This window comes from Apaloderma vittatum, unplaced genomic scaffold (genome assembly GCF_000703405.1).
Source record: "Apaloderma vittatum isolate BGI_N311 unplaced genomic scaffold, ASM70340v1 scaffold13721, whole genome shotgun sequence".
Classification (NCBI taxonomy): domain Eukaryota; kingdom Metazoa; phylum Chordata; class Aves; order Trogoniformes; family Trogonidae; genus Apaloderma; species Apaloderma vittatum.
In genome coordinates, this window is record NW_009697444.1 from 32,753 (window position 1) to 60,711 (window position 27,959).

A 27,959-nucleotide genomic window follows, 5' to 3' on the forward strand; every position below is an offset into this window, starting at 1 on the left:
ACTACACCTCGCAGAGTATTTTTTTCAGCCTGAGGACCTCTGAGAGGCTCAGGGAGAGGAAGGGCACAGGGCAGGGGACACCAGCAGCTGCAGCAGGGCAATGCCTGCCCAGCATCGCTGCCCGGCCCCACAGCAGGACCTGCTGATGGAACCGTCTGAAAGCCATGGGAGAGCCAGCCTCGGCAAGACCGGCTCCTTGAAGAAGCTTCTCCATCCTGTGGGTGCTCGAGGGGAGCTGGCTCATCCTCTCACGGGGTTACACGGAACACCAGCACTCACAGCAAATGGGGATAGGACGCTCAGGCTGCGCCAGCCCCGCACAGCCGCGCTGCAGCAACTTCCAACATCATTCATGTTGTATCACTTGCAACTTCCTTTTCAGACACCCCTGAATTCTTCTGTTTATCAGGTGGAGAATCTCGAGATTTTATGTTTTCTATTTATCTGTCACGCTGCCTTCAACAGCTAACCCAAATACTGTTTGGCTTTCACATTTCAAAATCCCCCTTCTCAATCTGCTTCTGCAGTCCCGATGCTCTGAGGGTTGAGGCTGGGGATTTTCTTTTTTTTCCATTTCCCTTCGAAAGAGGACCTCTTGCTTTGCTGCCTGGGCTCCCCTGTGATGCGCAGCCCTACTCGGTGCTGCTGGGAGGGGAGGAGGAGGAGTAGAGACGGGGAGGGGGGCTCCGAGGGGAGGAGGTACAACTTTAGAAGTCTCCATAGTCTTTTCCTTTCAGGAAACACATCCTGTTAATGTTTGACTGCTGTGGCAGTGGCTCTGTTTGTTGCAGTCGACTACGCCCTGAGGCTCACCAAAAACAGCCACAAAAACAGCCATTTCCTCTTCGTGGAGAGGTGGGGGGGCCTTTTCCTCAGAGCCGTGGCTGTTCTCCGGTCCCTGCACACGCAGCTCGGATCTTCAGAGAGGGACACAGCAGAGCAAACTCCACGAGACAATCCCAAACTTGCCGAGCTCCTCTGGGGTGACAGCATCCACCTTCAGTTCGGCTTGGCTTTGAGAGCGTGACAGCTGTAGCGGTTTGCAGAAGATTCTCAAGTTTGCATCCAAAAAAAAAGGCTTTTGCAGCGGCACTCGTTGACTTGGAGGCCCCCGGCGTGCTGCTGGCGAGCATCCCCCGCTCTGCCCCCGCAGCAGCTCAGGCTTTCCAGCTTCGAGACTGGATTCTTTCTGGATTCACCTCGTCTCGCAAGGAATGGACCTCCCTGTCGTGCAGTTCATCACAGGACTGGCATTACTTATCAAAGTGCAAGAAGGTGGATAAGCCAAAGCTGGGAAGGACCTAAAAAAGCTTCTTTGTGTTCTTATTTTATGGAATTCTCCTACCTACCTCGCAAAATTCTCATTTCTTTGATCAGAAACACCTCTGGAGTTGACTTTGAGAATGAACGGTGATGTCCTCTAGCCATTCGTAACATCCCAGCGAAGCCGCCTCTGTTCCAAGTCCGATTTCAATGTGCTGCAGCTGACTGAGACCTCGCGCCTTCTGCAGATAGAGACTGGCAGCGAGCTGACAGTCAGATATGACTGTCCAGAAACTGGTAGCCACAGCTGTGTTGGTAGCCCTGGTCTCACTTATTCTTAACAACGCAGCTGCCTTTACTCCCAACTGGGTATACCAGACACTGGAGGACGGGCGTAAGCGCAGCGTGGGGCTCTGGAAGATGTGCTGGCTGGCAGAGAGGAGCAGAGGAGGTGGGAGTACGAGTGCCAGGCACGGGCAAGGGGAGGAGCGCGAGTGCGAAGCCCTGGGCTGGGGTTCGGAGTCAGCTGGGTTCCAGGAGTCGCGCAGCACTGTCAAACGTAAGTCGAATCTCTTCTCTCTGCTTACGCTGGGTCGCGACTGATGATGGTCGCCAGGACATGTACAGCCTGGCAGAGCATCCTGTAATCATTGTTAACCATCTGATTCTCACATCCATTCCCAAATTAATTAGTTTGGGAAAATAAGAATAACTGTGCCTAACAGTGATGAACTTAAGATTAAGCCCCAAGCACAGCTGCTGAATACCATAAAACTAAACAAAACCCAACCAAACAAAAAACAACAACCAAAACCTCAAAGCCACCACAACCACCTCCCCCCACAAAAAAAATCAAACCCAAAGAAATGCCATGATAAAGTTATTTTTCTCCTTTGCTTACTTTTGTTGGAAGTGCCAGGAGCAGAAAAGACAGAAGTAGTTTTAGTAAAAACACGTGAAATTGAGATGGGCCTTAATGCACACAACTGTTCTTCTTGGTGAGAAAACACAAGGAGTGCAGTACTTGGGGAACAGGAGAATCTGTAAGCACAGAGTATTTCTCATTTTGCGAATTCATAGACTCACGGGATCTGAAGAATGCACAGAGCTTAACCTAAGCTAGTTAAAACTCCGCAAGTCAGTGCTGAGAATTCTAAAGCTGAATAATCAAGAAGTGCACTTCATGTGTCACACTTGTAATGTTAACGGGGCAACCCTGCTCTCGTTAAGAAACCAGAGCAGAACTGTGGCTAGAATCCCTGAGGCCACCTCAGCCACCACGGCTGTGCCCACGGCCAGCCCCAGTGGCCAAGAGGTTTCCTCCACTGGAAGCCTCGGGCTCCAGCAGCAGCTCGGGGCCACACGTTCAGCCAAACTGCTACAGCTGCACCCTTCAAGGAATCGAATTCGACAGGACAAATGCCAATCAAGTTCATGCCTTGACAGGCACTAGGATTTTCCAGATTTTAACAGTGCTTATAAAGAGTGCTGGTGCCCCAACATAAATGATTTCACCAAGTTTTTTTGTCGTGGTTTGAAACGTGGAGAAAGAACAAAATGCTCTGCTCCTTCTCACAGGCTCTTATATCCCTCTGGAGACGAAAACAAAGAAAAATGAGAGGATTTTTTTTTAAAAAATGCTTCCATATTACATTATCCAACAAAATTATGCGGTAACGATTTCTGCACAGTTGCATAAACTTCTGCGCTGTTATAAAGCCTTAAACCTAACTTCGAATTCTTTTTTAACTGAAAGAATTTTTTATGATGACAAATAATTACAAAAAAGGGTTAGACCGTCAAAAAAGTTTCCCAATGTGTATCTGCAACTTCGGCACCGGAATCACTGCCACAATTAATATTTATAAGGCCTGTTCTAACTCGAAAAACATGCACACCATTCATGAATTTTAAAAGTACACGTTCTATATTCAAACAGCTAGAATGAGCTCCTGCATATTGGATTTGGCTCCTGCAGCCTTTTATTTCTTGCTGTGCAAAGCTCAGAAGCGGGGCGGTGCTGTAACAACTGGCACCGACATACCCATTTCTGAGCAAAATTGTGTGAGTAAAAGCAAAATGTGATAGAAAACTTTAAAACTTCAAAGTCATAATTATAGCATGATCAAGTCCCCAGGAGAATTCTCTTAACAAACACACTTAAAAATTCTAACTTAAAGGAGGATTTTGAAGCCAAGCGACTCAATTTGTATAGGAATAAAGCACCCGTTCAGTATTTAATCTGGAAGCAAATTGTAAGCAAAAAGCCAATTCTGAATCTTTATAAAACATTTTAAAGAAAATCTCACCTCTGCAGCTGTGCCATTTGCAGCAAACAAATCCATTGCACTCATTTTTAAAACAAGTGTTTCCATAGGTTGTACACAGAGTCAATATGGGCCTGATTCTGTATCCATGCTTTTGTCACTTAGAATTTCTCTAATATGAAATCACACATTATTTTAGTAATATATATATATATATGGCAGTCCTCATCTGTCAGTTGTAGATAAATCAAACATGCATGTGTGTCTAAGTACATAGATACATATAAAAAAATAACTTACTGAACAAAAAAATTTCTTCCTCAGTTTTAAGAGTTAACATGTAGTATCTTGGTCGCCATTTGTAGAACAATAAATAGAAAATGTGTTCTTTCAATAAGAATGCAAGCAAGGCCACCATCTTGCTTACATATATATATAAATTCTGTATACACCCATATATATTTGGGGGGCAAGTAATTAATTTCACAGTTCAACAGAAAGAATGTAAAACTTTTGAGAAATTACTTTTCCATATACTGATGACTTCTGTACAAGTAGTATGTGAGTAGATTTGCAAGAAAAATTACAGAAGTAGCTCACTGTGTCAGGACTTGCATGTGCTTAAACTAAAAAGAAACTACAGCAATCTGAAACAAGTAACAACTGAAGTTTTGCATATCTGGGGTAAATAGTAAATGATATGTCAAAAGATCATGCAGGGAATAAGCAGAAAAAGTCAATGGGATGGAGCGTGCCTGCCACAAGCCTCTGGAAACATCAAATCGAATTCCATACCAAACACCCTTCTGATCCATTTCCCCACTAACAGGACATCTGGGTGAATTATTTCACCATAGCATGACCCATGGGAGCAAACACGGCAGCATTCAAATCCTACGCTGTAAACATAGCATCTAGGATATTAAAGTGTCAAGAAAGGTCTAAACACCAGGTGACATAAAAGACAAGGGGAGATTAGAGATGCTGCAGCAAAAGACACCATGGGGAAAAAAAAAAGATTAGAAATGGGGAGGAGCAGGGGAAGGAAACCCAGGGACAGGAGTAAATGATACATTATAGTGGTCATGGTGGTATTGGGTTGATGGTTGGACTTGATGATCTTAAGAAGTCTTTTCCAATCTTAATGATTCTATGATATTAAAAATAAAATATAGAAATGAAGCATCTCAAGGTGAACTATTTCAGCAGGGCACAACACAAGAAATGTGGATGACTTTGGTCATAAGGGAAAGCACCTCAACTCTGTTTTTCAAGCTCGACCCCCACTGCTCCTGGAAGGGGGAGGTCTTGGGCTGTTCCTTCCATTTGCCTTTCTGCTCTTCTTTCTCTCCATCTCGCTGTGCAGTTCTGCGCTCTGCTTTAAACCACCTGTGACACTAAAAAAGTCACTGTGAGACAGTTCAAATGACTAACAGCAAGGAAATACCCAGGTTTGGAGTGGAATGGGGTGAATGGGGAGTGAGACGGGTTTTTGCAGGGTTATTTTTCTGTTGGATTCAGCGGTGGTATCAGGAGTCCCACAAGCACCGCTTCCAGCCCAGGCTGAGGGATGCAAGCGTGGTGATGGGTGCAACAGCTCCCTTTTGGTGGCAATCATCTATCCGAGCTGAAATCTTTGCTTATGCTGAGAAGCAGAGCCCAGTTGCAAGGAGACAAATCACAGGTTTGCTACCATGGACCAACCACTAGACGACACAAACTTAAAGGTGTCATGGAGAACTTGGACGGTACATCTCCTCTACCGAACACATGAAGGACACCCAGCCAGGTAGCCTGAGTCTCCTGTCATCTGAGTGAGGGCAAAGAAATCTGCCAGAGGGTTTGGAGATGCAGTTTCAGAGCTGTTGCAAAATTTCAGAAGATTAGGCTCTTACCTGCATCTCTTTAATCCTTCAGAAGAAGCCCACGTGCAGTAGAAGCGTACACTTAGTCAGATCTTGGGTAGGACAGTGTGTCTTTAGGACGCAGTGCTCAGTGTTGTGCCCACCTAATGTCTGAGCAGACACAGCCTGCTGAGCGGCACGGCCACACGTAGGGACACACAAGCCACCTCGAGCAGCGAGGACACGTAGCTACACCACCCATGACACCTCCTCAGAGCAAACCAGACCTACTCAAAGCCACTGTTACCTATGTCCTGGCCCAGCATAGGGTCAGTAACATTGGGTTGCACTGTGAGAACACACCAGGTTACTTGGAAAGCAGCTTGGATATTTTTAACCACACTGCACGGTAGGAATATGCCCTTAAGCCCTCCTGTGCTGCAAGGCTATCTCTGGGTGGACAGATGGAGCTGATTTATTCATTACCCAAGGTCACAGCCTGTCCCTTTTTGTCTAAAGAACATTACGAACAATGTGGAGACACAGGAAGAGGGAGGAGTTTAAAAAGATGTAAAAAAGATGTAAAAAAACTTGCTCGGTTCTTTGGGGCTCCAGAAGACCTAACGAAAATCCCAACTCTGGGAAGCGCCTATCAACCGCAGATGCCCTGAGCAAGAGAGCCCTCGTTACTCGTAGTTCTCACGAGGAAGTAAAACCAGTGCCAGGGAGAGGCACAGTACCACGAGTAGCTACGTGACTGCCATAGGGACCAAATATAAACACCTGCCTGGCCTGAACTTCGGATTTATGCAAGTATATAACTGATTTCATACGCTGGCTAAGGCAGGATGAGGGAATCGCGAGCTGAGGTTGGCTCGCAGGGGCGACCAGTTCACCTGGTGCCCCACATCCACTTTATTTACACAAATTTCCAACATCCGTAAGTCGCTCTGAAATTGGACTGGCTGGAAGCCAGGCTGAGTCAAGCATCTGAGCATGTTGTGGACACTGGTTACTTTTCCAATATATATGGGTGAAGAAGGGAGACATTTGGAGAAGGCAGTAACTACCATCAGGTTAAACAAAGCCCAAAGCCTTATTATATCCATGGTTGCCTGGTGAACTACCCAGAGCTGGAGGCAATGCAGGCTGCTGGCAGCTCAGGACTTGTGATTTCCACTCCTAACACCTGTTCTATAATCAATATTTAAATAAGTTAAATTACTAATTTAACAATAGAGGCCAATTGAGCTGAATTCTAAGAGGTTTGGCTCCTCAAATTACAGTGAATTCTCATTTTAATGTGGATTTTACTATGCTGTGTACTTATTTTGAAAAAATGACAAACTTTAGTATTCAGGATAGGAAAATAAACCTGATAGACATTTTGATACAGTACCTCCATGTGTGCTGCACAGAAACATCAGAGAAATCAGTGCTTGGTTACACTCACTATGGAGACTTTGAATTCAATTCAAGCATTAAGAGTGAAAGAGGCTACGGAGCTTTTGAAAATTTTAAATTAAATGCACTTATTACAGCCACTAACACAGAACAGCCTACTGATGTTTACAAACAGGCAAACCACAGCATACAGACAATTAACATCTCGCTGGAACTACTAGGAACTATCAGCCACAGGCCTTGCCTGTTAAATTTGATTGCTGTATAGAAGTTGTGTATCTTGAGCTTGAAAGGTCCTGTCATTTAACCATAAACTCTTGTTTATGTTGAAAATAGTTGATGTCTTCACTACAAAAGCTGTTAAAAAACTAACCTAACCAACCACACTACTCTTCTCTCTGCAAACAATGTGCCTTCCAAACTATTCAAATATGAAATTTCATGCCTGATGAGCTCAATCATGAAGTTCCAAAATTCTAAAGTGATGGAAGACTTCATCAGTTAGCCACATCAGAACATTTTTTTAATTGTGCCAAAATAGACTGGTTTCTCCCCCTTCAAGTCCTTTTTTAAAAAATTACTAATTTGAAGAGAAAAAAGCACAAATTGCATACTGTAGAAAGCTGGAGATGAAACTAAGTAAAAAAAGCGACTGTTTTCATTTTTAAGATACCCATCCAACAACAGAACGTTCTGAGGGCTCCTTGTAGCTAAAAGCTATACGGCTGCTCATGGAGATTTAAAAAGAAAACAGGGAGGGAGAGACTTTCCTTTTCAGGATAAAGTCCTGCCCTTACAATAAGACATGCAAACAACATCCTCACATGGAAAGGGTATGAACTGATGAAGAAAAACTAGATTCTGATCTCTTTCACTTTCAGGAAATTAGTGTATATTCAGACCATCACGATCTACCTGTATCAAAGAGGCAGGGCTTTAATGAACTCCTGCCACAGGGTCAGTCCCATGGCCATGCAGAGGCACACACAGATACTGCCAGCATTTGTCTTAGCCTGTTTCAATATTTTTCCTAATCCATACTCCAAACAACGGCTCAAGATGTTAACAACATAAATATCACAAATTTAAATCGACAGAAGAAATGACAAGCCCAGAGACTTCAGAAATAGAGCACAAGGCTGGGAGGCGTAGCATGATGCTGACCCTCAATAATTACAGTGACTCTATTTATCGTCCTTACTATCTCCTAACTATTGTAGCAGTATGTGCTCAATCTCCTGTGTTTGTGTAAAATGAAGCATAGTTGTACTTTGCATTTTCATAGTGCTCTTGATATTCAAAGCACAGCTTCTGCTGATTTCCCTGTCAGCTGCGGAGGCTGTTTCTGCACATCTGATCTTTGCTGACAATGCTGGCAGCCGAAACAAGAGGAACACACAACTGGTTGCCAAAAGTTTGACTAAAGTAGATTTTTTTTTTTTAGAATTATAAAGAAGGTTTTCTTCTAAATTTATTTACTAACACAGAATTCAGTTCTCCAGGCTGGAACATAACTTCAGTAAGAACAAGCCCATAAGTAAGTCAGCAAGACAGAAGTAAAATAAAGATCTGGTCAGAACGGCACCTCTTTGTTTTTGTTTTTGTTTTTTTTGCAAAGCACTATTTGATGTGTTGAATAAAACAGAGGCCCCATGAAAAAAACAGTATAAGCCTATTTAGGTCAAAGTGTGTATCCTGGCTTTTCTGTGTTTGGATGCCTGGCTTTGCATTTCAGAAGCCCCTATATGGTTTTTAAAAATGATGCCAAAAGGCTGAAAAAGTAGAACTCTGCTATACAAAACCATGCACTAAAGCCCAACCTGAATCATGGGCAGGCTTCAAACATTTAGGTTAACGCCCAGGCATAACTGTTACTTATTGTCCAAATGGCTTAACAACGGGGGCAGGGATGCAAAACTGTCCAGGGAGGGCTCAAAGCTCAGACAGAACCAAGTAGGTGCTCTCTGCTCCTGAGGGTCTGGTACCACAGCGCCTGGATGAACAGCAGCAAGGAGCAGAGGCAATATATTCTCTGCTCTGTGCGAACAGAACCTTGATGTGATGAACGTGCCAAGCACTGCTGGGTGTTCAGGGGATTCAGGTGGCAGCTCTGGTTTTGTTAAGGCAGAGTTACCAGGCTACTTACTGGAGCGAACATTAATAGAAGAGCAGGAGGTGCATCCCCTATCTCAGGATAACACCTCCGTGAAATGTCAAGTTCCAGAGGAAAACTGTATACTCAGTTAGAATCTCTCGATGATGGTAAGAGAAAAATCTAATTACTGACCTAGTTAGATTAAATTTAAATAGTAGATTATGATTTGAGCCTGCAGACACTCAGTCCAAGAACATCAAGTCTAGCAAAGTTACAAACAACTGAAAATAGGTTCTTAGAAAACTAAGTGAAGCAACTCAAGCATAAGAAGCACTGACAGTTCTATCCATAATTATTTAGAAATGTCTATTTCAGAAACACAACCATGTATCTGCCACTCCAGAATAAAGTAATGGATGAACATTAAGCATTTATGAAGACAATCAGGTACATCTCAGAATGCATACTCAATAAATTCACTGAATAAGTGATCAATAAATAAACCCAAGAACCATAAAAAAAGAAAAAGCACTGACTAAATCCTTTTTTTGAAAATTCTTTTCTTAACATACATAGCAACCATTGAATTCCTCCTACTAAGTCTGACAGTGAGAAAGGGTTAGCAACCAAGTAACGTTAAAAAGCCAGTCAGTGATGAAAAGGTATTACACTCGGAACTCTGGCTGGTTGGAGTAAGCTCTAAAACCAATAGCTAAAAGTATAGCTTTTGATTAAAAGAAAACTGAAGTTAAACACAACTAAAGCCAAAACACAAACACAACTGAAATAATCAGTACAGACAAGGAAGCAAAATTCCTCAGGAGATTCAAAGTATGGATAAAGTGATAGGTGTAATCAGCTTAGCAGCTGCCAAAGGTGGTACTAGCCTTGACCTAAGCAGAACCAATTCCTGCCAATCTGATTACAAAATTTGAGTGGCATTTCTTGGATGTAACAGGTTTTGTGTCCCAGGGTGGGGATGTGGTACCAGCTGGCTCCCAGGCAGCTCCTGCAGCTCAGCTGCCGGGAGGGGAGATGTTCAGCCTGTCCTGCTCCTTGCAGCGAGCACACGTGCCACCGCTCGGCTCTTCCCAGGGCTTGTAAGTCCAGCTTCTGTGACTGGTTGAGTTAAGTTTGCACTCAAATTTTCATCCACCAAAAGTGGCATTTCTCAGGGGAAGTTTTAGACCAATATTAAAATAGCTTGGGCCTTTTAGCTTTCTTCATATGCTGCGCTTTAGTCAGTAAAAAGCCTGAATTCCCATGTATGATTGCTTTTTCGCTATACACAGAGAGGAAGAAAAGGGAGAGAAAACCTCACATTTTAAACAATTAGCATAATCTGATTTTTCAGTGAGATCATCTTTCCTCATTATACCAAAACATTGTAAATTACTCTCCAATATGGCCAGCCTACTTCTGCAAAGCACAAATAGTCCTAAACCTATCATGGAACATAATAAAACAAAATTGCTGCTTGCAAATTAACAAAATCAAATCAACATTTCTAATCTAGATGGATACATCTGATCTAGGGAGTGAACAAAACAGCAAGGAATCTGAATTGGTCTCATCCCCGGAGTTTGGGGTTTGACCCTGGACAGATGCCTGTGTTTTAAAGAAAGCAGAATTCTTTAGCCAGTACTCCCAGCTGGACCAGAGACCCAGCTGGATGTCCCATCCGTGAAGTAACTACTTCTAAGAGGAAACAGGGATCACGATGGGCTTCCAGAAGGAAAAAGGCAGGGACTAGCACTTGATATTGATCAACAACGGCCTCTTAGAGCAGTGTTTTGGACCCCTTTCCAGTTCTCGACAGCCAAGCTGCATCTTGACGAAAGTGAAGGAAGGGTATGGAGAGAGTGGAGATACATATTGTCCTTCAACTCCTGTCAGACACTCAACAAAGGAATAAATAGCTGCTGCAGTGGCCAGTTCTGTTCTGCTGGAAGCATCCACCTCTGGGGAATGGAAACTCCTTTTGCAGTTGAACTTCAGCAGACAGGTGACATGAACAATAATGAGCTCAAAGCAAAAAAGGCAGGAGATCCAAAATACAAAATACCTCTGCCATGACAGTCTTAGACAGTAGATTGTAGAAGCTGACAGTTCACAGAAACGCCGCCCGTTGTTGTGCAGCCATTACCATCATTATGAACTTCATTTTACAAACTGTGGCCAGCATTGGTCATTCTGCAAAAGTTTGGAAGGGCCACAGAAAGTGACAGTGGGATCATGGCTACCGTAAACTGAAGAAGAAATGTTTGAAACGGTTGAACAGATCATCCAAAAATCACACTAATTATAAAGGCTACAGAAAACACATCACAATGGACTGAAGCTGGCTAATGAGGAATTTCTGGTTTATATGTAATTTAAAATAGTAACCAGCAGAGTAGAAGAGCATAAAAGTAAAGACTAAATTTCACAGCTCCTAGAAAAAATATATTGCAGCCAATTTTAGAAGAGATGAGAAATGTTTATTCCTGGATTGAGCAGTCACTCAAGCAGGAAAAGAGATTTGTGGCCTGGCCTTCCTCAGCATGATTTACGTTTTCAGTATCTCTGGGTACAGGTTCTGAAGAACTGCTTTGAAATCTCACACTCGAAACTCTCTCGTGATGAGTCCATCGGTTGTCCTCAATAAAAGGAGGCCAGAGCTGCTTTCCAGAACTACCATCTTTTGGGAAGGGAAGTTTCATGTTGCCGAAGCTCAGCTTAGGCTGCACGTGTCTAGATGGAATTCCCATGTGCTGAGCTGACAACGTGCAAAGTTACAACGGCTGCGAGTAAGAAAAAGAGTCATCTGCAAGGCAGCACTTTCAGAGTGACTACAGCTAACAAGCTCTAGTGCACAAAGAATGTTGTTTCTAAGAGTTAGACATTCTTAAGCACAACTTATTTCCCCTCTGAGGAAGGGGAATCATTACGATTCTAGAACAAAACCAGAAGATGACAGGTCATACGTTAAACCTGTTAGAACAAAACAGCAATAGCCTAGTATGAAATATGGAAGGGTATGTAATTCTTGTAATAACTTATTCCATAAAACTAACTGTCTTCATATTTAATGAAATCCTACCAGCTGCCTCTTCTTTAGTCTAGCTGTTATCAGCCCGTTGTGTTCCAACCTGGACCATGCACGACCTTCTTCTTGGTGAAAAGAAGCAGCTATGCAAAATACCGGTTGCCTTCCTACACCTCTCTTAACAGGGCAGTGCACTGGGCGAATAAGCATCCCTAAGCCTGCCACAAAGCAGGAAAGATCACTGCTGTTACACCTCTGATGTTACTGCACTCTCCAATTGCAGGAGAGGATAACGATCATAGAGCTATTATTTAAAGACTAAATTATTATGAATTCTGTTGGAATTCAACAGAATCACAGTCATAAACTTCGCTATTTTTAGTATGCTAGTTAGAATATCACCTATGGCAAAGCCAGAAGAATTTATAATACAGTTCAGTGTTAAAAAGAAGCCATGAATAACAGTGAAGGCAAAAATTTGGTATTTGTTTCTATGTCAAGGGGCAGTACGTACTCCTGGGATAAGCTTCAGACATTTAGAAGGTATATAATGAAAGAGGCTTTTTTTTTTTTTTAAAGCTCATGCATACTGTACACAGACAAGGTAACAGAATTATTATGGCTGTAAATCAACTACTTTTTTTTAATGTGACACTACAGATAGTTGTTGACAAATTAAAATACTTTAATAATAAGGGTTGCAAGTCTGCTCTTTCAATGCCATCACTATCTCTTCAGCAAGCGTTTGTCCCCAACGTATTACAGAAGTCTGTTTAAGTGGAAAACCAGAAGAATGCTCTAAATGCTCAAAGTTTTACTGATACTTACAAATATAACTCTGTTACTAGCCAACATGCTTCATGACCTCCAAGCATTCAACATGCCAAGAAACCTAAATGCTCCCAATGCTAGAAAGGACAACTTTGAAAGTTAAACAAAACAATTTTTGAGAAAACTATTTATTTTTTGAGTGAAATACTTTTCCTCTCTGGTCAGAGATGAACTCACTAGGAAAACAAAACCTTCCTAGTATGCTACATTAACATTTTATTCAATGTGAAAAAAAATTAATAGACTATGGTTCTTAACCAACTCTTTCAGACACAACATCATATTTTATAAAATTTTACTTAAATCATGAGTTGTTACTTGGAACACTGGAAGCTAAAGATGACCTATGAGGGCAAAAGAAAAGGTAAACTCATTTTTATGACTCACAAAAGTAGACCAGACTCAATGATTGCCACAATGAAGTTCACTCTTGCTTGTCTATGCCAAGTTCTGTTTTCTGCACTTCCTAGCAGTCTCCTTGGAAGATCAGGAATCACATTATACTGGTCTGTGCATCCACTACTAACCAGTTAAGTCACTTGTGAAAATCTGGTGAATATTCAAGTCCAGAGTCTTTCTTTTTCTAATACAGGCCAACTTAAACACTTAAGTTGCTTCTGTTTCAGAGTGGCAAAAGATGTTCAACTGGCACAATGATACTTACAAATCCCACCTTTGGCTACAGAGGAAGGAAAAGGATGAGAACAGGACATCCATCAGATTAACAGGAAAAGTAGGAAAAAAGCCTGACTACAAGTACTCAACTTTGCAACAAATATATTCCATTCAATAGCCACCAGGGAGACACATTTGAATCAGGTTTCTAGCCAAGACTCCAGGTATCCATATCTGTAATCATTTCTGCATTTGCTCTGTGATTCTATATTAAGTTCTTTATAGACTATCTCAAGTTGCAAGGGACTCATAAGAATCATCAAGTCCAACTCCCTGCTCCTTGCAGAACTCCCTAGAAGTAAACCATATGACTCAGTGCCTCCAGACGCTCCTTGAACACTGGCAGGCTTGGTGCTGTGACCACTTCCCTGGGGTGCCTGTTCCAGGGACTGACCACCCTCTCGGTGAAGGACCTTTTCCTAACGTCCAATCTGCACTTCCCTTAACGCGGCTTCATTCCACTTCCTCGTGTCCTATCACTGGTCACCAGAGAAAGGAGATCAGCAATGGCTCTTAAAAAGTGACCACCATTCATAGACCCCTGTACCTCGAAAAGCAGATTCCCAGGGAACTTCACTGACCACCTCCTTCAGCAGCCTTAATCTGCTCTCCTCATATCCACTGTTGAAGTTTTGCTGGCAGTTTTTCTCCTACCACTGACAATTTGAAACTCAACTACTTCACGGCCGCTGTGACCAAAACAGCCACCAAACACCACTCCACTGAGCTCCTCTCTGTTTACAAGCTACAAAATCCAGGAGGGCACACTTCCTAGTTGGCTTCCTCAGTACCTGCACCAAAAAGTTATCTTCAGTGTGCTTCTGAAATTCCCTGGACCTGTTTGTGTCTGATGTGTGGGATGTCCAGTTGATGTCTCAGAAGTTCAAATCACTCATAAGGACAAGGGCAGTTGATCTAGCGATATTCCTTAATTCCTTGTAGAATAATACATCCTGGCTGAGGAGTCGATAACAGACTCCTATAACTTTGAATAATATATATATATATGAACTAACGTGTCTTTTTACTTTTAGATGTAAATTATGCCACAATACCTCATTCAGAATTGCCAAGCACTGACATCTTCATTGCAACCATTTCCCTCATTACATAGATAGAAATACAAGTGTCTTTCCAGTGCATCCAGAGACTAATAAATGTTAAAAGAAGGACAAGTAAGAATCCTCTGTACAAAGCTCCCTTAAACAATAAGCATTAACATCCACAGGATGTTTTCTAGGCAAAAAAGAAATTCAGGGTGTTACAGATTTGTGTTTGGGATGATTATTATTTTAATGCCTTGAAAACTTACTTATAAACTAAGGTTCCGTTGCAGTCAGCACCACACAAACGCAAAATAAACACCATTCCTGCCCCAAACAATTCTGGCTACTACTTCTAGGTAGAATTTTCATAGGGCAAAAGTCAAGCAGCTCCAGCTTGACTTTAGCTGCTTGTTGCATACAAGATTGTTTTGCGCTGAAGCAATACTTATGGAATGCTGTGGAACTAAATAAAAGGTTCAAGAGAATCTTTTCTTAACTAGACCACAGGGAAGGCAGTTAGAGCAAGGGATCACTGGGAGGAGCAACAGTGTCTGAGAATTATTTTCTATGGACTGACAAATTTTACGTGCCTGCTCAGCTAGGATTTATTTTTTTTTCCCAATTTTCTATTATTTTAACTTTACGCTTACTTTTTATGTTTCCCTAGTGCAGTTTGACATGATGCGTGCTTGCAACCTCATCGCCACTGTTGCTCTGACTGCTGGGCAGCTCATCTTTGTCCTGGGCCTGATGGAGCTACCGATCATCTCTCAGGATACCCAGTGGTGGGAGGAGGCCATAGCTGCCGTGTTCCAACTTGCCAGTAAGTCCACTTCTTTTTGCTCATGGAAAAATACTTGGGTCTCTGTTAAATCCAGGTAGTAAAGAGTTTCTTACTTTATAAATCTTTCAACTGACAAAGAATAGGAAAAAAGGCCTAAATCTAAAAGTAAGCTCATTGTCTCTTAAAAGTTCTCCCCATGAGATTCTCATGAATAGAAGCTTTTATCTTGGATGTATCAGAATGAGTCTTCTGCCAACTAAGAAAAACAAGCCTTTATTATTTCCTATGAAACCAGGAAGGCAAACATGAAAGAAGTAACTGGATGCAATGTAATCCCACGATTTAGCAGGACATATACCAAAGGAACTGTTTGAAAGCAGAGCAGAATGACTGAACAAATTTTTGAAGTCTTGCTGAAACATGATTACTCGCTTTTGGCTAATTGAGTTTTACTCAGTCACCATCAGCTGAATTTTGAAAGACAGATATGCCTGCAATCTAGCAAAGAAAATTAAGTCAACTTGTAATGTTGACTGCTATAAATAAAATTCCTACAGTAATTCTCACAGAGAAAAAACGTACATAGAAATGAAAGAGGGAAGAAGGAAACAGTTTTATTACAATTCCTCATTGACAGCAGCAGCACCAAACTATAAACATTTTGCAATAATACCTTTCTTTACTGCCTAAAATAAGTCAGGATTCACTACACAGGAGTCCAATCCTATGAAATACCTATGCATGAAACTGTCATGAACAGAGTATAACGTTTAGGCTGCTTCCAATGTCGGATTAAAAATATATCCTTTATATTAAAATAAACAAGTCATAACAAAGTATCATCATTTTATTTTAAATTTTAATTTCAATTTTTAAAAGTTGGAATATTTAGAGTGGCAGAGACCTTCTGACACCTCAGGTTTACTCTGCTGCAAGATCAGAATCTAGCCTAGGCCATTTGACTACAGTCCTCACAGCAAGAAACGCCCATTAAGGATGATAAACCTAAAATCCAGACAAGAGGAGGAGACTGCCAAGGTTCTGTGGCTCTTAAAGCATCCGATCCAGCTTCCAGGTGCAGCAACACCCTCAAGCAGAAGCGCTACCGAGAGACAGATATATCACCTCGCCTTGATAGGACTTCCCAAGAGCCTCTCCACGTACACCGTGCTCTCTGTAACTCTGGATACCTTCTGGATAGTTCTCCCTGATCATCAGCGCAAGGCCTGCTCTGCTCTCCCTTCCTCCCATCCTCCCCAAAACTCAACATAGGACTGTTTTTCCCAGAGAGGAAATGCATTCTGGCCCTGTTTAGATGTGTTGTTTCATTGACAAACAGCACAGTGGACAGCCCTGTGCCTTTCTTCTATCAAGGCTGCTAATTTTAGACTGGGCTTTTTTTTTTTTTTTGCCTTTCTTTTTTTTTTTTCCTGTGCTGGAGTCTGTTTTAAACACAGTCAGAGAGAGACTGAAGGGCGCCAGGATATCCCGACACAGGAGAAGGAAATGCCTGCTATTACCTGTTATGCAAGCTGAACCTTGAAATCCCCAGTGCTGGGAGGGGAGAAGGGAGGAAAGTCAGAGTCTGAGTGATTAACAAAACGCTGATGAGAATGGCTGAAGAAGCTGTTGAGTCAAGGAGTCCATCTATCTGCCTGCCTGCGTTCAAAAGGTGTGAAGAGATGGATCTGGCAGCTCATGACAGTACAAAGGCAGACATTGTGCTGTGTGAATCAAACCTATCACACAAAACACATGCACAACCTCTGAGCAAGTTCAGCGTTTCTGCTGCTGCAGTGAAGGATTGCTGCTGCATCTAGAGACCAAGATTACTGAAAAGAAGGAAAGCAACCATCTCCGATCCTTTTAGCCACAGTAGTACTCAGCCTCTGAGCCTCCACTACAAGACGGCAACTTCTAATCTATTTTCAAAATAAAGTAGCAATACTAGGCAAAAACATCAGAACAGTGGATACAAAACCTCTATTTAAAAGCGCTTTGTCCGTGCAAAACAGGCCAAGAGAAATCACTGTGAAGCTCTTTCCTACCTCATTTTAAAGTTTTGACCAGACAGATTGTTTCCGTGAGAAGAGCAAATAATAATTAAGAACGCACATACTTAAGTCTTACTAAATGTTTCTTATTGGCTGGGTAATTTCTGTTACTGAAAACACAAGCACCCACCTCCTTTTTTTTTTTCCTTTTCAAAATCCAAATGATCTTGAGAATTATTCTTCAGTTGGTCATTCTACCAGTAATTTCAGAAAGAATTATCCTGATTCATGTGCCCTCTAATTCCAACTTCTGTTTGATCTCTAACTTTCATCCTGGAATATGACAAGTGCCGAAGAAAACAGCTGTGGTCACCGATAGAAGGAAATCTAGTATTATGGAGGAAGGTTTGAGTATTTGGCTAAGAATCACAAAGTCCATTTAAAATTTTTAGTCAAGAGTTTACCCACTGAAGCACTATGTGTGGGTTTCATTACAGCTTCCCAAAGTCTGAACAAAAGTCCTTTTTTTTTAGAAAATTAAGTGTACTCAGCATTATCTTCCAAACTCAATCACAAGTTCAAATGAACCATCTCTGATCCCACTCAAGCTTGCCATGACTCCAAGCCTCCACCACTTTTTCCCTTCTGCCACCTGCACAAGCGTTTGACAGCCATTCAAAAAGGATGGACCTCTGACAGAAAATAAAGCCCCAGGAAGCAAAGAGGAAGGAAAGAAGAGAGGAAACAGCATTGCTCCCGGGACAGCAATGGGATTCACACAGCTCCAAAGCTCTGCAGCCTCACACCTCCCAGTTAACAGGAAAGCGAGCTGTTTGCTTTGGAAAAGGCATGTGGTGAAAATGGAACCAGCGTCGTATGTGGAATTTTGTGTCAACGCTCAGAAATTTCCCTCTAGAGGGTTTTGGGTTTTCTGGTTTTTTTCCAAGGAATTGTTACAAACTCCATGTGCTGAATATGGGATGAATAACAGCTGACAGGAGAGCAGTTGGAATGGGAAATCCATACTAACAGGATAGGGAATAAAGCGCACTTCAGAGAATATTCAACTACTACAAGCAATAACCTGTCAGACTCAATCGGACCTTAACAGCCTCCAAAATAGTCCCCAATCTTGTGCAGTGGTGAATATCACACTTCAGAGTGAAATGTTAGAAACATAATGGGAAAAATTCAGCATAAAATATCCTTTACATTAGACCTCCTCCTATTTTCTTAAAGTCCAAGATTGGAATAAACCTGAATCATAGCAATTCTTGCCAAACTGTTTTCAGCATGAAGTTACTTCAGAACATAATATCCTGAAGTTTAAAAAGTTTTGTGTTCCTACTGAGCTTGTCATTTACAGTCAAATAAATTACAGTCTCGCATCTCCCTTGAATTTCAAGCACTGCATTCCAGCTTTTCTTACTGCGTTTTTATGCTGATGGTGTATTTCGCTCCAGACCCCAACACATCACAGGAAATCTAAGTTCATGCACACTGTCATTTCTGTGGTATGAAACCTAAACCAAACACTTGTTAGACCATTTACCTTCTTTCTGAGCACTGCAACTTTAGATTGGTTGATGTCCAGAAAATCTTAATACGGAACAGACCGGCAAAGTGGCCATTGGAGAATATAGCTGAAGATACTCAACGATAGCAATGTGATCCTGATTTGTGTATTACTTCCTTCCACCTTTTTCCTTCACAACACCCTCAAGCCAGATCTGTTCTCAGATGAAATCTATGGAGCTGTAAACTTAATGCTTCCTGAAAAGGAAGCGAATAAATGAAACACTATAAATAACCTAAATATCACAGCAAAAAGAAAGAGAACCTGACTGCTGGATTTGTGCTAAATGTTTTCATTATTTCTCATTTCTATTTCATCTCAATGTCAAACTTGCTTGTTTGCTTGACTGCAAACCTCACAATAAAGTGATCTAGTTTTCCCACGTTTGCAAAATTAACCACATTTGCAAAGATCTTGAAAACTGGGAGCCTAACCCACTTATTTTGACTGAAATGGTTCATGTGAGCAGCTGAACCAACAAACTGGGAAGGGCAGTAGCTCACAAGAAACGTGTTGAATTCTGCAGGTGGTATAACTGCAGCAGAGGGAAGATCTGCGTATATTCTTCATGTCTAAATACTGACAGGAGTGGCAGGTGATTCGTTGTAGCATCTCAATGTTAAGGGCACGTATTCTGATTAGAAATATTGTTAGATATATCACCAGACAAGTATCAGTTGGCTACACAAGTACAGACAAAGTGTTAGATACAATGCAGTTATGCAGAACGAAGCATGCAAAATGAAAAGTTCTTCAACTCAGATATTCATTTTGTTGCTTATGAACGTGCATTCTGTATATACTCAGAGATGTCTGTAGAAAAAGTTTCAAACTGAGCTGCCCAGCAAGATGCACAGTTACACAACTCTGACACTTTGATGGATCAGGAGATGGACAGAGCACTTGAAAAAAGGAAGCAGAAGATGAACACTGAAACTTGTCAGTGACTGCTTCTCTCTGCACAAGCTGTTTCATCTCGGGCACAAGAGCCCTCATCTGTGTCTGATACCAAGCTTACTGCAATCAAAACCAGAGCTTTCACTGACATCAGCTGCCTGTGAATCCAAGGTGCCAAGCAATGCCTGCAGCTGACTTTCAGCATGAAGGTCTGCACATTTATCCTTAAACAGCTGCCTGACAGGAATTATGTCTAATTCACAGGGAACGCTTTTCAACCTTCAGTTCAAACACTGGCATCATTTCCAAGGAAGTCTCCCAAAGGCCATGAAGAAGAGCAAGTTCACTGCCAGTAGACCTAAACTTGTTGTTAAGCAGTGCTCTGCACCTCCCTTTGAAGATTTCCAGCCAACATAAAGTAGGATTTACTGCCTTACACTGACTAAATCTCCCAGCCTTATCATGTTAAAGACAAAGAACATCGCAAGTGGAAAGCCATTGCAATTCAGTGGTGAAAAGTGAAGCATAAGAGGGCATTATTGCCGCTGAGAAGCTTTGCTACTCATAACTCGTTTAATTCTAAAAGATGTTACATCCTACTAAAACCCTTGGAAGGAGATTATTGTACTCAACAATGTACAATTGAAAACTCAAAGGCTACTGAAGTTTCTGCAGCATTATAAACCAAAGCAAGCACACTTCTACAGCTTTCAGCTGGTGTTACAATGAAGAGCACACAACTATTACAGACGCTCCATGTTTGCCTTGTACTTTAACAACTCCCTGTTGGGCCAAGCTGACACAGGAAAAGGTGTTAACTGATTAATCACTTACCTAAGTCCTATAGCAATCACACTTTGGGAATCTTGCTGGTAAACAGTTGGGCTTCTACAAGCAACTGACTCAGGCTTATGATCACTGTAGCTAAATCATTCCCTGTAAATGTTTAGAGGGTATATAGACACAGGGGGTGAAAAACTTCCTCTCCCTGTTTGCAGTTCTCCCACACAAGCGTGGGCTGTGAATTCTCACCAACAGTCTGGCTGCTCTATTTTCCTTCTTCTTCCTTTTCCTGGCAGCAAAAGTCATCCTATAGGACAAGCTGTGGAGGATTCTAATTCCCTATATAGACTTTCTACCAACACAGAAAAAAACATAATGTAGATTTCTTCAACTGCACTATCAATATACTAATAAAAAGGAGAAATGCAAATCAAGGAGTGTCTGGAAAAGAAACCACATCATCACAGAAGTAAAAAAGTGACTATGAGAGCTCTTTTAAAATGCTAAAAATCTGTAACTGGCTTGCAGCCAGCTACAGTCAAACAGGAAATTCAGTATACAGATCTGAACTGTAAGTTCAAAAAGTAATATTCTCCCAACCCACCCCCACTCACACAGTCAATACTGTCCCAACTAAAAGTCTTCCTAGTGAATTCATTATCTGTTTCCTTCCCCAACGGAAAAGCCCCCCCCCAGCCAGGCTTGTTTTGTTACAGATGGGAAACAACTAGAGATAAACAGCAGCTCTATGGGAAAATAAAGTTCTTTAAGTAATCTCCTCAGGATTTTTAGTAATGATGTGGCCTCTGTGCAGACTTTAGACAATACACAAGAAAATGACTGAAATTGATTGATGTACATCAGGAAATTAATTCAGAGAAATTCAGCCGTGCGTCCAAAGGTCTTGTCATTGTGAACAATCAGAAATTAAGCTAAACCCAGTGAAAACGTTTAAGATTTTCATAACTAAATTTAAAGAAATATTTCTCATATGCAGCCTTTCTGTAACTTTGTTGCAATTCAAGAGAGCAAGAAGACTAATGGCAAGTAGAACAATTTTCTAGTTATTTTTCGTAGAGTTAGCTATGGGAAATAGTCTGGAAAGTCAATTGTCTCCCTCCAGATATTTTATGGGAAACTAAATTCAGACGTTGTTGCTCAATGTTACAAACATCTATATGAAAAGCGAAAAGTCACCACAGTCAGTTTTAGTCAGGGAGACAAAAGCTATTCTTAATACAGGGTTCATTTTTTCCATGGATAATTCTAATTGCTCTGAACACAGAGCCAAATTCTGCATGAGTATATTTACATAAAGAACTGAGTTATACCCATATCACACAACTGTCAGTAGGAGCAGAATTCCAGTGCCATTCTTCCCACACTAAATTCTCACAAAAGTGATATGTTAATTGAATATTTAACAACATTCACAGGCAGCAAATTAAAATGCTGTCAAAGATTTCCTAATGCTAATAACACTCCAAGTGAAGGCAATAAGCAAATAAGGAATATAACGACTCTGCTTTAGCTATGTAAGGAAAAATAAAACATTAGTCAAACTTCAGTTTCACTCTCTTTCCTTACAGAAGCTGAGTATTATCACATCAGTACACTGGGGTTTGCAACCAAGTGGCACAGCATGTAATTACTCATAAGGTTTCATCAAAACTAGGAAGACACCACCCCTCAGATACATCCATATTAAAAAGGAATAATAATAATAATAATAATCTCCATAATCATCTACTTTCCCTAAGAAAAAGGAACCACTGAAGGAGAAGGGCCAGGCTGCCACAAGTAAGTGATTTGACTGTGTTTGCCCAGTCATTCAGAGCACAAGACTTGCAGCTAAAGGCTCTGTCTCAGTTCTTGGCTGGTGTACAAGACCACTGTAAGGACAAGGAAAAGATAAGTAGCACATTAGAACACTTGGCTTCAAGAAGCCCAATTTTGATTATGTTATTACAGCCAAAATCTCTCCAAGCAAACTTCAGGGGTTTTCACACATCTTCACAACAGCAGCATTCATCAAAATTTAGACATCAGCCTATGTAAATACAGTCTTTTTGGGTCAATACGAATTTCTTCACCCTTTGCTATTGAGGTCCTACACTTATAAATCCATTGTCAGCTCATGATACTATGAAATAAGAATGTTGGAAAAATAATGTTCACAGAGACATTTTTATTCCGCTCACACTGGCAGAACTGTAAAACTAATTATGGAAACTCTCTACAGTAACACGTTTCCAACTCTCCCACCTCTGTCATGTTTTTCTCTCTTCTTAAATGTCAGTTCCTGCCTATCCTGCAGCAACATATTCTAAACCCATCCTTCTCGAGAGCTCCAGTGACTCACTCCTGCCAAGCCGTCGAGCTCTCAAACCCTGACACAGAACTGCAGAAAGAGAGAAAGCCTCGTGCATGACTGGCTGCTCGCCTGAGCAGGGGTTCAGGCAAAGGGCCTGTGAAGGGAAGTAAGTCTTGCTAGCATAAATAGTTTTATTTCAGGACCTGTAAGGAAGTCTCAGTGCTTTTTCCTGGTGGATAATTGCTCCACTGGATGCAAGTGAGCTCATGAAAGCAGCTGGTCTAGCGCTGAGATGTGCAGCCACTTAGGATAGTAATTGGCTGTAAGTTATACATGAACAAGGAAGAAAAGGCTTAAGCAATTTTAATTAAAAGCTGAGTATTTGGAAAAAAAGTTTAAACATTGAAAATATTCCTACTGTATTTCTTTACTTCTACTGTGACATAAAGGAATGCATATAGAGCACTGCCACACAATACAGCATAGCATCAGGGTTACTGTGTGTTACTGGTGTTCCCTCTGCCAAGAGAGCCTCAAAAATTCATGCAGAGTGGTTTTAAAAAGGAGTGCTGGTAATCTTTTTAGCTGTCCCTTGGAGGTACCTGTAAGTGGTCAGTGGTACAAACAGCTTAGGTTAAAAGTTCTTCCTGCTCAAGACTTTATGATTTGCTTCACGCGTTAGTTTATTTAGTGCTTTTTGGATTCTGTGTGAAAATTTATGTGAACCAGAAACAAGTTGTGAAAGGAAGACTGAAAAGGAAAACAGACCACACAAAGTTTTGTCACGTGTCAGACTTGTCAGTAAGACGGGTCTCTTGATTTGTACCTCAATACAATCCTCCCTGCCAATTTTAAACCAGAAGGAAAAGAAACCGGTCCGCAGCTTGGCTGTAGGAGGTGTGAATAATCTCCTCTTCTCTCAATTTCCTACCTTTACGAGAAAATTGGTACCTACCACCCTTTGAAAAATGGACTGCAACCTTTGGAAGAGACAAGCACTATCTGTACTGTAAGACCTGAAGACCTCAAATGTAGACAGAGAGATACACATTCTCTACAAGCACATCACAACTAGCACACTCTTCTCCCAAAGCCCTGAAATACAAAACAAAACACAGGAGAAAATTTTTATCAACCTGACTCCACAGATGGTGAACAGAACCATCTCAGAGAAGAGTTTAAAAAAACTGATGTATTCCACAATACAGGATCTGATCTCCCCTTCTCTTCTCTACCATGTGCCTCAGGACAAACTGAACTCGGAGAATGACACTGGAAACAAGGGAAAACAACTTTGTTTCCCAGCTCTGCTGCAATCTTCTTGTGCGGTATTACTACAAGCAGTAAAGGAATTGATTCAAGTCATACAAGACCGAGATAACACCAAACAGCAAAGTCATGAGGATTCAAAAGCAATTCAAGGAAACACAATTAACTGTAGCTTTGTGGACAAAGGTGTCTGTAAATGCTGAAAAAACATGTGGTGACTTCAGTGAGGATTCTGAATGCACAAGGAGAGAATATTCCCACTTTCATGTGGTGATGAGCCAAGCATATAAATATACAGAAAAATTAACTCCTTCAAAGACAGATGATTTGTCTTTAACAGTCCAGCCGAGGACGTAGATAACATCTGCCTGGCTTCAAGAGACTGAGATTTTCAAAAGAATGCATCATCTGATACAAGGTGTGTCATCCAACAGTGAGGACTGAAAAAATGAAGATTCAGTCTTAATTTGCCAAAGGTACAACTTCACAATTTTTCTACCTCGGCCATATCTCATTATTTTCTTGAACAGGAGTCGAGAATCAGCTTTCAAACCTGTATACTTTGAAATCATGCTAGATGACCACCTATGAACACCCATCTCCAACGTGACTAACATTAGAAAAGCCTCCTAAGGAAGCCTGCAGACTCAATTTGGAAGCGCTAGCCAACAATCATTGTCCTCATCACTGATTTCTGCAACTCAATTAAGTCAATGTGCTCCACGTGGCCACACTTATCCCAGAAGAAATGTGTTTATTTATAACTAAGCTACACCATTAAACAAGTGCTAGACTTACTAACAAAATCAGGATGTTATTAATTGCTGTCCCTACAACTCAACTGACAGCCTAAAATCTGTCCAGACTTTTTTCACAGCAAAGGCTACTGCAGAGTAGTGAAAGAACAGGAAAGAGCTACTCCTCCTGTAAGAACCCATTTTCTCCTCATATATTCTTAGGAAGAGACGCCTCGCTTCAAACCCTCTGGTACATGTCATCTGCAGGGCAGGGCTCCTCCAGAAGGAGAAGGTGTAGTGGGCAACGGAGTTACAAACCACCTCCTAGGGAGACACAGGAGGGCTGAGGATTCCAGACATCTCCTGAGTTAATACTCATTCATTGCCTGGTTTATTAGTAGGTGGATTCAGCCTTTGCATCACTGACTCTCAGAATAGTCACACCTACCTAAGTAGTGATTGATTTTTTTCCCCTCCTGTTTGTATTTCATTTCTCTCCTCTGTTTTTTTTTAAGTGCATTTAATTTGTGTCCTTTCCATCTTCACTGCATTACTCGTACTCTTTTTAGAAAGAAACTCAATACAATGCATACTCAGGATGTGTTCTTTCATGGAAAATCAAGGACCAGAGCCAGCAGTATGTATCTGTGGGAACAGTGTTTGCTGGCAGCACAGCTAACCAGGACAACAGCACACAGCCACTGGGAATTACTTGCTCTTGACTTGTCCTTGGCCATGAACTTTGGAAGACAGTATCTAGAAATCCTCTGGCTGATCATGGGCCTTTGTTTATTCTAGTTTTCCTTCACAAAGGGGTCCTTCTGTCAGTGATATTTCTTGTGGATAAGGAAGCATGTAGGAGGAAAGAAAAGTTTTTTCTTTGTTTCAGATAGTGATGCACATTTGCCTCTTTGTAAGTTTGTTTCAATCTAATCCTATGTATAAATTCTCTTAAAAAGCTGAAAAATAGTTTTATTTGAGATTAAGGACAGGGAGAGATTCATACCACTAGCAGAGGGCAGAATAATTGTGCACTTATCAATGCATTCTTCAGGAAAAGGGCAGTCTTAGTAACATAAAAAAAAGTAAGAGTCAAGGGACATGGATTCTGCCCCTTGTTCTGGTACAGATCTCCTGCATGACCCAAAAAGTCACCCCACCTCATCTCTGAAATAGCATTACTACTGATCAGTGGTGTCTACCAAAAAGACTGCAAAAAATATTTTTTTCCCTTTTTTTGCAAATCATATTGTGAAATCTGGATGGAAATGCTACACAAGTGCAGTGTCATTACTCTAACATTACCTGCTATTTAGGGAAATTACTACTGTGCTTAAAGTTAGGAAAACAGAAACCTTGCCTTTGGTGGGTTCCGGAGACATGGTATTGCTCCTGCCTCATAACTCTTTTTTCCAGCATAGAAAAAGTAGGTATTTTGTTAAGCTTCTGTGCATTTTTTAAATTATTTTGGTAAGATATTTAGCTATTCATCATCTTTCACAGAATCACAGAATGTTAGGGGTTGGAAGGGACCTCTGGAGATCGAGTCCAACCTTCCTGCCAGAGCAGGACCCCAGACTCTAGGGCAGGTCACACAGGAACGCATCCAAGCTCCACAACCTCTCTGGGCAGCCTGTCCCAGTGCAGTAAAGAATTTCTCCCTCAGGTTGAGGTGGAACTTCCTGTGCTCTAGTTTGAATCCATTGCCCAATGTCCTATAGCAGAGCACCAGTGAAAAGAGGTTGCCCCTTCCTTCTTGACACCCAGCTCTCGTATATTTATACACATTAATTAGGTCCCCTCTCAGTCTTCTCTCCAGACTAAAAAGCCCCAGGTCTCTCAGCCTTTCCTCACAAGGCAGGTATTCCAGTCCCTTAATCATCCTCATAGCCCTCCGTTGGACTCTCTCAAGTAAAACTCTGTCCCTCCTGAACTGGAGAGCCCAGAACTGGATGCAATACTCTCGGTGAGGTCTCACTAGGGCAGGGTAGAGCGGGAGGAGAACCTCCCTTGATCTGCTGGACACACTCTTCCTAATGCACCCATTCAGCTTTGCAGTTTACAAAAGTGGCCAGCCTTAAATAAACGTTTTAAACTTTCAGAATGAGGGTACCATATTCTGATTAAATGGTTGTCATTATTATTATCATTAATATACCAGTTTTATCTGTTGGCAATGGGAGTAAGAGGACATCTGTGTGAGACAAGAGGATGGGGGAAAAAAACCCAACGTGAAATACAGCTAAGCAGTAGGAAGAAATTTAAATCAGAGTGAACAGATCTAAACCTAACATTGAGAATCCATTTCAGGCACCCAGTCTTTACGTATATCATCACAGAATCATGCCCAAATATGCCTTCAGGAACACATATGACATCTCATAATAGGGGTGGGAAAGGCTTTAGTGAATGCTGGCCTACAGCATCTTGCCACTACAGAAATTCAGGAGAACAACTCATTAAAAGAAAATTCTCACATTCTCCTTGCAGGTTTTGTTCTGGTTATTGGATTGGTGACTTTCTACCGGATCGGACCCTACACCAACCTCTCTTGGTCTTGCTATCTGAACATTGGAGCCTGTCTTTTGGCCACGCTGGCAGCTGCCATTCTCATATGGAACATCCTTCACAGGCGAGAGGACTGCATGGCACCCCGGGTCATCGTCATTAGCCGCACCCTGACAGCTCGGTTTCGCCGTGGCCTGGAAAATGACTACGTTGAGTCACCGTGCTGAGAGAGCAGACTTGAAAGGAGAAAGATCTCCAAGGAGATCTGCATTGGAGTTGTCTTCTATAAATATATGCTGTAATTTAAAACTAAGGGTTGAAAGACATCACAAAGCCCACTTCTGTGGGCAGAGGCCCTCAATTATTATTTGGATGGGCTCCATCTATATACATATGTATAAAACACATAATTTTATATATATTATATTGTATTGTCCTCTCCCTCTGCTGTACAGCACAGAATGTTGGATTGTCAGAACCCTGACAGAGCGTCACAGCTACATGTCAGCAGGATCAGCTGTAGCAGACAGAGTGTATGCAATGAGAATACAGAAGAGGCAATCAAACATGTTTTCTCTGCATAAAGTTATCCTGCTCCCTAATAATAATGTAAAAAGCCATAGGAGACCAGTGACAATAGCTTT

General features: G+C 41.6%; 2 protein-coding genes across 2 annotated transcripts in view; one reads left to right on the forward strand and one right to left on the reverse strand.

Moving 5' to 3' along the window:
- The window catches only part of IFT140 (intraflagellar transport 140), a 69,838-nt gene that overhangs the window by 15,789 nt on the left and 26,090 nt on the right, over positions 1-27,959 (reverse strand).
- On the forward strand, positions 1,543-27,542 carry TMEM204 (transmembrane protein 204). The gene is made up of 3 exons (XM_009877634.1): positions 1,543-1,822; positions 15,121-15,276; positions 27,298-27,542. The coding sequence occupies exons 1-3, from the start codon at positions 1,543-1,545 to the stop codon at positions 27,540-27,542; spliced, it is 681 nt and encodes a 226-aa protein (XP_009875936.1).

Bases quoted from the DNA above. Each gene is read 5' to 3' on its own strand.
- TMEM204 (XM_009877634.1), top strand. From the start codon at position 1,543: ATGACTGTCCAGAAACTGGTAGCCACAGCTGTGTTGGTAGCCCTGGTC. The intron at 1,823-15,120 runs GTAAGTCGAATC...ATGTTTCCCTAG, and splicing joins GTCGCGCAGCACTGTCAAAC to TGCAGTTTGACATGATGCGT. The intron at 15,277-27,297 runs GTAAGTCCACTT...TTCTCCTTGCAG, and splicing joins TGCCGTGTTCCAACTTGCCA to GTTTTGTTCTGGTTATTGGA.